This window comes from Hydractinia symbiolongicarpus, chromosome 10, assembly GCF_029227915.1.
Source record: "Hydractinia symbiolongicarpus strain clone_291-10 chromosome 10, HSymV2.1, whole genome shotgun sequence".
Classification (NCBI taxonomy): Eukaryota; Metazoa; Cnidaria; class Hydrozoa; order Anthoathecata; family Hydractiniidae; genus Hydractinia; species Hydractinia symbiolongicarpus.
The window spans coordinates 19640522-19650343 of NC_079884.1; the positions used below are offsets into that span (position 1 = coordinate 19640522).

General features: G+C 39.3%; 1 protein-coding gene across 1 annotated transcript; it reads left to right on the forward strand.

Moving 5' to 3' along the window:
- Positions 1-1327: 1327 nt before the first annotated feature.
- Positions 1328-6698, forward strand: LOC130612947 (rho GTPase-activating protein gacU-like). The gene is made up of 3 exons (XM_057434280.1): positions 1328-1426; positions 1472-2506; positions 6401-6698. The coding sequence occupies exons 1-2, from the start codon at positions 1328-1330 to the stop codon at positions 2471-2473; spliced, it is 1101 nt and encodes a 366-aa protein (XP_057290263.1). The 3' UTR covers positions 2474-2506; positions 6401-6698.
- Positions 6699-9822: the final 3124 nt, after the last annotated feature.

Here is a 9822-nt window from a genome sequence, read left to right on the forward strand (position 1 = left end):
GCCACCTTGGTTAAGGTAGGTGTAGGCCTCATCCTAGCCTTACATTTGTTGAAGGCCTAGTCTAGTATGTTCGTCAATATACTAGATCTCTACGACATGCTTTCCCTCTTCTTTCTCCCAACGTAGGCCACGAAAAAAGCAGCTACGGCAGCTAAAGCCAAGTACTTTGCCACGACTTCCACAATTTTCGCGACAACTCTGAAAAAGAACGAGACCACGCTGCCAATGACCCATGGCAAAGCTACACCCGCTTTCCCTGCTAGATACCTCAGAAATCTCCCGAGTCTTTCAAGCTGCCTTTCCACGAACCCCTTGCCACTACCAGTACTTCCTCCAGATACAGCGGGTCCTTCTCCACCTGCAGTAACTGCTAGCACGATGGTGGAGATCAATAGACCAACAGCCGATATTATACTAACGATGGTCAAGCCTTGTTCCTTGAATAAGATTTTTAGCTCGAGGTCGAGTCCTCTTCTTCCACGCACCGTAAAGGTCTGCTTATCCCGGTCAAAGGAAGTATCGATCAAGCTCTCCGTGTCATCTAAGACGTTCTCGAGCAGCGGCATCATCTCGATATCGTTGGCCATTTCCTCGATATTATCCAATTCGTTCATAAGTTTCTGAGCCGCTGCCCTACTACCCTTGTGTGGTGTGATATAGCCGTCGAAACCCATGGCTCGCAAGCGACCGGCACCTAACCTCCTCCGTATCTTGACAATGCTCCTGAGTTCACCATTCTTGCGCGTTACCTCCACACCATCGTAAAGAAGCTGGTTCCCTCTCGATTCAAACTCGTTGTAGTATCTAGCGCTCGGCTCCCCCAGCTCATCACCAAGAGCCTCGTAAAGGCTATCAACTTTTGATCTTAGAAGCTGTTGCCTTGCCGTGAAACCTAGTTGCCCCATGCCTCGTATAATGCTGGAGGGTGTAGTGGTGGACCCAGCAATGTCCTCAGGTCTACTGAACTCCTCGGGTTCGTCTGGAATATTCTCCTCTGGCGTAAAGTCGTCTCCTTCGTATATTGGATTTAATGGCATTTATTCAACAGCAAAGTCCCTACTAATAAACATGTACGGAACCAAACTTGATCCTCACAAGGAAGTCAAGACGATGCTTGCCATGAAAGGCAAGAAGCAGCGCGTAAAAGTCTCTTACGTACCCAGTACGATCAACCAGAACGAAGACCTGTACATCGATCTCCCAAATATGGGTCAGGACGATATAATTTTCTTCGGCTCTCTCAAGATTCTCTTCAACCTGGAGCTCGCTGGAACAAACACCAAGCGCACAATCATCAGCAACATTATAATAAGAGAAAAGTTTCAACATGGCGGACATGTCAGACGTAGAAAATATTAACGATGAATTTAATTCAGAACTACAGTGCTCTATTGGTCAGGAATTGGATCAAGATACAGATGATCGAGTACAGGAAGCTGTGTTAAAGCGAAAGAAAGCAAAAGCAAGTTGAACACTCGAAGATATCTCAGTAGAATCAAATTTAAACTTAGATATTGTACGTAAGTCTTTATCACGTTTAGTTGAAGCAGGAAAGTTGACGAAGAGGTTGTATCGGAGTAATGACACCTACACACCGGTAGACCACAGTAGTAGCAAAACGTTGACAGTGAATAAATCTTGTAAAGAACCTATTTATGCTGAGAACAACGAGGGAAATGTTTCATACGACGCTGGTGACGACGCCATAGACTTCAAGAAATTCGTGTTTGATAAACTAGTTTCACTGCAACATGAAATTGAACAACTTAAAGATAACACAGACAGTTCTCAAGATAAAACAGACAGTTCTCAAGAAATCATCAAGGGCAAGGACGCTATAATTAATTTGTTAAGGGAGAAAAACCGTTTTTTAAGACAGGAAGATCTAGAACTCGTAAAAGTGTTACAAGCTGGCTCTCTACATCAAAATGAGAAACATCAAAGAGAAAAACATCAAAAATTAAAAAATCAAAAAACAATTAGCAACAACATATCGAACTCTCCGTCGTTAAACGATAAAGAACAAAATAAATCACAACCAAGGAACACGGTAGGAGAGCCGAAAAGTCAGGATCAGAAGCGTAAAAATATTGAATCAAGAAATAATGAATCTAAAACCACCAACAATAACATAAACAATAAAAAACATGTGATAATAATTGGAGATTCAATGGTTAAAGAAATAAATCCACGGGGTATTTCCCGCTATCATAAGGTCGACGTCAGAAGCCACTCTGCAGCTACAACATCAGACTTAATTGACCATATCAAACCTTATGTTAGAAAGAAACCCGATATCATAGTAATTCATATCGGAACAAATGACTTAACAAATAAAGTTAACACACGGAAGAAAATAAAGAACGTAATAGCTGCTATTCGAGAAATTGACAGAGATCAAAATATCGAGATTATATTATCAAGCATAATTGGCAGAAAAGATCAAGATCTAACGGCAAAATTAAGTCCGTGAATGAAAACCTTAAAAGTTATTGTGAAAGTAAAGGTATGTTTTTCATAAAAAATGATAATATTGAAGAATCGTATTTAAACAGGAGAAAGCTCCATTTGAACATGTATGGATACATGTCTTTCGCAAGCACTCAGTTTGAAATCCCTGGTTTTCACACACCTTATCGCTTTGATGTTAGTAACAAAAGTTGTGGTTTACTTGTCTACGCGAAAGCTATTTTACCTACACAAGCCTTACTAAAATATAACTTACCTTCAGACATTCAAGCTTTACCATTTGAAATTAATTTAAGGAAAGAAAAATGGCTTGTTATATCTATTTACAAACCTCCTTCTCAAAACAATGGATACTTCCTTGAGGCATTATCTAATTTACTTGATCATCACTCTCGCATTTACGATAACTTTATATTGATGGGGGATGTTAATCTAATAGCAAACCAAGTAAATATGAAAAACTTTATGTCTTCACATAATTTAGTCAACTTGATTAAAGGCGACACATGTTTTAAGGGCTCAGGAAAAATTGATTTAATCCTCACAAATCGAAAGTATTCGTTTAAAAATACTGCTTCTTATGAAACTGGTATCAGTGATCATCACCACATGATTTACTTAATGTTGAAAACATCATTTCAGAAAGAAGAGGCTAAAATTATAACCTACAGGCGTTACAAGAAATTTAATAAGGAGTTTTTTCGGCAAGACTTAAAAAATGCAATGAATAATAGAGATAAACAATATGAAACATTCCAAACAAACTATGTCACTGTGCTTGATAAACATGCTCCTAAAAAAACTAAAATAATACGTGGTAATCAAAAACCACACATGAACAAGGCGTTACGTCAGGCCATTATGAAACGGTCTCAATTGAAAAATCGTGTCAATAAAACAAAAAACACGTCGGACATTATAAGCTTTAACAAACAACGTAACTATGTGGTAAAACTTAACAAACTCGCTAAATTAGACTACTTTAGTAAACTTGATATTCGTAAAAACACAAAGCCTTTCTGGCAAACATGTAAACCATATTTTTCTAATAAGCACGCACAGAGTGATGCTAATATTATACTAATTGAAAACAATAAAATTATAATGGAAAATAAAGACATTGCCGTTTTTCTTAATTCCTTTTTTGGAAATATTGTGAACTCATTGGACCTTTACAAATGGCCCATAGTTCCAGAAGGCCAACCTTCAGATGAGATAGGTAACATCACCAGAAAATATGCAAACCATCCCAGTATAGTGGCTATAAAAAGTAATTTTTCCATAAATCATAAATTTGCATTTAATCCAGTAACAATAAACAAAGTCTAAGAAGTTATTAAAAATCTACCTACAAACAAAGCTACAAGTGGTGATATTCCTGTAAAAATTCGAAAGAGTCTCCTCAATACTTTGAAAGACTGCGTGATTGTATAAACGAGGATATAAAAAATAGTCGCTTTTCAAATTGCCTGAAAGAGGCAAATATAATTCCCATATTCAAAAAGGGTGACAAGACAGTAAAATTATTATCGACCAATTAGTATTTTACCTCTTCTGTCGAAGGTCTATGAAAAACTTTTATACAAACAACTATCAAATTATGTTGAACCCTTACTAAACAACCTTCTATGTGGTTTTAGGAAAGCACATTCGACACAACACGCTCTCTTTAAATTATTACAAGCAACGTGAATTAGATAATGGAGGGTTTGTGGGGACAATATTAATGGATTTGTCTAAAGCTTACGACTGCTTACCCCATGACTTAATCATAACTTGAAGCTTATGGTCTAAGTAAAAGTAGCCTTCAACTTATACTTGATTATTTATCCTCTCGCAAACAGAGAGTAAAAATCGGTGCTTCTTTGAGTGATTGGTTTCAGATACTTCGCGAAGTACCACAAGGGTTTATATATGGTCCCCTGCTCTTTTTAATCTACATTAACGACCTTTTCTTTTTCGTCGAATGTAACTTCGCTGATGACAACTCACTTTATTCTTGCGATGTAATTTTATCCGTTGTAATTAACCGCCTGCTTCACGATACAAAAAACTTACTGGAGTGGCTTAAAATTAACTCACTTAAAGCAAATCCTGAAAAATTTCAATTTATGATTTTAAGCAAAAAAGTGAGGCAGCCGATAACATTACAGATAGATCAAATTTCCATCAAAGAGACAAATAGTGTGGTGTTGTTAGGAATTACTAATGACAATAAGTTACTATTTAATGACCATATTCAAAATATATGCTCTACGGCTAACTATAAACTCCATGCTCTCCGTAGATTAAGACAATATTTAACACTGAATAAGGCTAAAGTCTTAGCCTCTGCATTCATCAAAAGTCAATTCAGTTATGCTCCGATAATCTGGATGCTTTGTAGAAAAACGTCTTATAAAAAAATTGAGAAAATTCATCGTAGGACACTAAAAGTCGTTTACAACATTGACTTATCATATGGTGATTTACTTGCCACATTTAATGAAATATCTATCCACCAGCTACATTTACGAACACTAGCGATTGAAATTTTTAAGTCAATAATGCACCTGAACCCTGAGTTCATGTGGTCATACTTTAATCTTGACTCGAAACCCTTAAACTATGAACTTAGAACGGGACGAACGTTAGCTCTCCCTCCTGCCAAATCGACCTATTTTGATACAAACTCTGTTTTATATAGAGGTTGTTGGCTATGGAATAAATTGCCGCAAAACGTAAAATTATGCCAAACGGTCGAAGAATTTAAAAAGCAACTTGTGTCACAAGTAATTATCCATTGTAGTTGTTTAATTTGTTGAATTTCCGCGCCCGAAGGCGTAGGAAATTCTTAAAAACCGTCGTTTTTTCCTTTCGGAGCATTTTTTGAGAAAAAATCAACCCTGGGATTTCACGTTTCTCTGAGAGGAGGATAGATAACTGATTAACTAACTAACCCTGTCCCAAATGGTCAATTGCAACGTCACAGATTTAAACTTCGTACCCAAGCTCCCTAAGTGCTGGTAAGTCATCTAAATTACGTTTCAGGCCAAAATTGGTATTTGTTTTTGACAAAATTTGGCACAGTTAACAAAAAAAGTATGCTGAACATAATGGTGACATCATAATATTGATTTCTTGTTACCTAAATGTCATTTTAGGCCAACATTGGTCCAAAAATGAAAACTACTTTATTTTTGACAAAATTTGGCAAAGTTAACAAAAAAAGTATGCTGAACGTGATGGTGACATCAAAATTTTGGTTTTGCCACATTAAATGTCATTTTAGGCCAAAATTGGTCCAAAAATTAAAACTACTTTATTTTCAACAAAACTTGGCACAGTGAACAAATAAAGTATGCTGAACATGGTGGTGAGATCAAAATTTTGATTTTTTGCCACAAATGTCATTTTAGGCCAAAATTGGTCCAAAAATTAAAACTACTTCATTTTTAACAAAAATTGGCAAAGTTAACCAAAAAAGTATGCTGAACATAATGGTGACATCAAAATTTTCATTTTTGTCACCTAAATGCCATTTTAGGCCAAAATTAGTCCAAAAATTAAAACCACTTCATTTTTGGCCAAATTTGGCACAGTTAACAAATAAAGTATGCTGAAAATAATGATGATAGAAAAATGCGATTTTTTGTCACCTAAATGTCATTTGAGGGCAAAATTTGTCCAAAAATTAAAACTACTTTATTTTCGACAAAAATTGGCACAATTAATAAAAAAAGTATGCTCAAAATGATAGTCACATCAAAATTTTTTGTCAACTAAATGCCGTTTAAGACCATAAACGTTTCAATCGCAAGACTTTCAACCATAAATGATAGGCCGTATTTTTTGTTAGCAATTTCTTTTAAAATGTAAGTTTATTATGACACGTTTCATTTTGTTTGCGTTTGTTGTAAGATATAATGTCACTTGTGTGCTTTATCTTCAGAGCTTCATGCACAAAACCTCTTCGAATGTTTGGCATGATAACACAACAAATTAGCAGGTTGTCATCAAATATTTTGGTGGCGAGCGGAAATTCTTAGAGCCCCCAGGGCTTCTTGTTTATAAATTAAAATAAAGTTGTAAATAAATATTTAATATAACCTCGTTCACAGGCTCTCTTGCCTTTCTTTACAAGAAAGCAAAAGCTGGATCGCCTGTTGACTAGGTTAGCTGGTTTTTATTAGTCTAGTAATTAGTCTTGTAACCAACTTAAAATAAAGAATACATACATACATTGGCAATGCCTTGGTGCGAGATCTTCGCATCTCTCTGGATGGCCACGAATTGCAGAGAGTCAGCGACTAAAACGTGTTCGCTACCTACAGAGACTTGTGGCTCCCAAAGCACGATCACGAGAACAACTTGATCCTCGAGGGTATAGACTCTAGCGACGGTACAATCAGAGCTCTAAAAGTTAAATCAAGCGATGTTACGGGGAATGTTGAAAAAAAGGCGATCGCGGCAGCATGCAACACTTTTTGCGTGCCCTTCGGGAAAATGTTTGAGCTGACAAGAGACTTGCCATTTTACCAAGCGGGGCTATACGATAGGCTGCGGTTTGTTCTGCATTTTGCTAGTTATAGCGACGTGATTAAAGACGCAGATACGCCTCCTTTCGGGTCAACAGCAGCAAAAGCAGCCGATTCCCAATACAAGATCACCAACATCGCTCTAGAACTAGATAAAGTAACCCACGAGGGGATTAGCATGCAAATGATGTCGAGATATTCTAGTGCTACCTTACGAGCGCGTACACCGCAGCAAAGTGGTGACTATGAAAAAGGCTGACACCAGCTATAACCTCCAAATTGATACACCGTCGAAAAGTTTGAAGGGCGTGCTGCTACTGTTTGTAGACCCCGCCAAAGTCAAACCTTATGCCGGCGCTAACGAGGTGTTCTATAACCCCAATATCAAAAGTATCTCAATCACGGTCGAAGGTGAACCAAATGAGTTGTACAGACATGCCATGTTATCAAAAGACCATCTCGAGCAAGTAGCGCAGCTTTTCGGGGATGTACATTCTAGTGTTACCATCGGCCAATTCTTCAACGAGCGATACGGTCTGTTCATTGACTTTAGAAGCTCCCCAGACAATGGGTTACATGGTAGTGGTAGGCCTTTGCAAAAGCTATCGGACGAAATAACTCTCCAAATGACCAAGAAAGCCGATGGAACTAGCGGGGATTTCAAGTGCTATGTGTACTTGCTCTAAGACGCCCAATTAAACGTATTGGATGGCAGATTTCACAGTGTGGAGTATTAATAAAATAGCAACTTTAGCAGTCATGGCGGGAGGGGCGTTGCTCAACGCCATGGCGTTTAGCAGGACTAACTTCCTATTCGGTAGATTGGGACATGGTGAAGCCGAGAGGAAGCGGCACAATAAAGCTGTAGGGAAATTGCAAGCTTCCTAAGCTCAATGGGTTCGGGAACGACAAGCAAGGCTGGATTGGTACAACAAGAAACGCGAACTCAAGAGACAAGCTGGTGAGAGTTTGAAGGAGTTTGATGAGGGTATACGGCAATATTATCTTGCAACAATGGAAAAGGAACCCAAGCTGTCCGACTTCTACGTACCCTTCCAGCAACAGCAAAATGGCGAGCTGACATATTTCGTGGGGTCCTTGGCGACCTCCCTCGCTGTATATCGCTGAAAAGGGGGGTCACGATTGACCCCCTTGCTCAAACCCTATTCTCTCGATAAAACTGTGTCTGGATGGGTGTACTCAGACCCAAGTACCCTAGAGCCCAGGTTTCTGCTCAGGTTTTGAATTTTTTTGACATATAATAAACATGTCAAAATCAAATATCGTTACCGAGAAAGAAACTGAAAAGGTAAGCCGAATCTATTACACTCCGGAGCATCTATGGACTGGCCAAAAGGCGATTAAATTACTTGCCGAGGAGAGTAGTTTCCCTAAGAAGAAAGTATTCTCATGGCTGACTCGTCAACTTGCTTGGCTCAGGCACATCAAAGGCCCCAAGCGCATAGATTACCCACATTTTACCATCACGAAACCCAACGAAATGCACCAATTTGACTTGCTCTACATGCCCCACGACAAAGCCCAGGGTAGCACCTACAAATATATTCTCACTGGCATCGACGTAGCCTCCCGGTACAAAGCAGCGAGGCCTTTGCGTACGAAGAAAGCCAGCGAAGTCGCTGACATGCTAAAGGACATTTAAGCTGGACCTCTACGACAACGGCAGCGAGTTCAAGTCTAGCGTGAGTAAGCTGCTAGAAAATAAAGGCGTCGAATTAAAGCGGGCAACCACCAAGTATCACCACACTTTCACGGCTTTTGTCGAGAGCTACAACAAGGTGCTCGCTGAGAGACTTTTCAAACCTCAAGATGCTCAAGAGCTTGCCTCGGACGAAACTAGTACCACATGGGTCAAGCACTTGTACACCATCGTCAAAAGCATGAATAACAGCAAAACGGCTATGATTGGGATGAAACCTAGCAAGGCCATCAAGCTGGATGAAGTCCCGCTAATGAAAAGCGAGCAGTATCCTGAAGAAAAGCCTCTATCCGATGATGGGTTGTACTTGTATTTGCTGCAACCTGGAGAGGAGCACGGTGATGCTAAAAGACGCGCGACTGATGCTTTTTGGAGCAAGAAAACGTATAGACTGGACCGTATCGTACCTGGTACCCGTCTGTTGTATTATCTTGATAGTGGGCCTGAACGTAGTTTTGTAGCAGAGGAGTTGATGCTAGTACCGGAGGATGTTGAAGTACCTCCGGGGCATGTGAAAGAGTGGTAAAAGGTTTTTGTGACTCGGTAAGAGCTACAAAAATCTCGGAGGGCTTTTTAATACCGAACATTCCCTCTAAAAATTCTCGTGTATTTTCATCGGGTAGGCTGAAATGGTTGCCGTGAGAATTCTCAACCCCTAGTGTGTTGTCTCTAAAGCGGTTCCATGTGTGTATCGCGTTAGAATTGTCACATGTCCCTATTATGGTGCCCTCGGGGTACTTTGTCAAACTCGAGGCAATGCTCGTGCCTATACGCCTACGCTGGCATCGGATCATATAGTAGGGATGGTTACCTTCTTTTTCACATTCGTTAGGATCGTCTTTGTCAAATACGCATAGCACGTTATCATATTGATGTCGATGCGGAACGTGTCTCTGCCGCAATTCAACATTTTCTTCCTCTTTCTCCTGGAGGTCATCGTTAGGGTTGCGTCCTTTTCCTCAAGGGCTTGACGCTGCTCTTCGATTAACTTGCGCTGCTCCCCGACCTCATCTTGGAAGTGGTTTGTAAGCAAATAAACATAGCTAACCTTACAAGTAATGAAATTATATGTTCTGAGCTAAACATCAGAAACAAAAAATGGACTATTATCACCCT

Bases quoted from the DNA above. Each gene is read 5' to 3' on its own strand.
- LOC130612947 (XM_057434280.1), top strand. From the start codon at position 1,328: ATGGCGGACATGTCAGACGTAGAAAATATTAACGATGAATTTAATTCA. The intron at 1,427-1,471 runs GTACAGGAAGCT...AAAGCAAGTTGA, and splicing joins ATCAAGATACAGATGATCGA to ACACTCGAAGATATCTCAGT.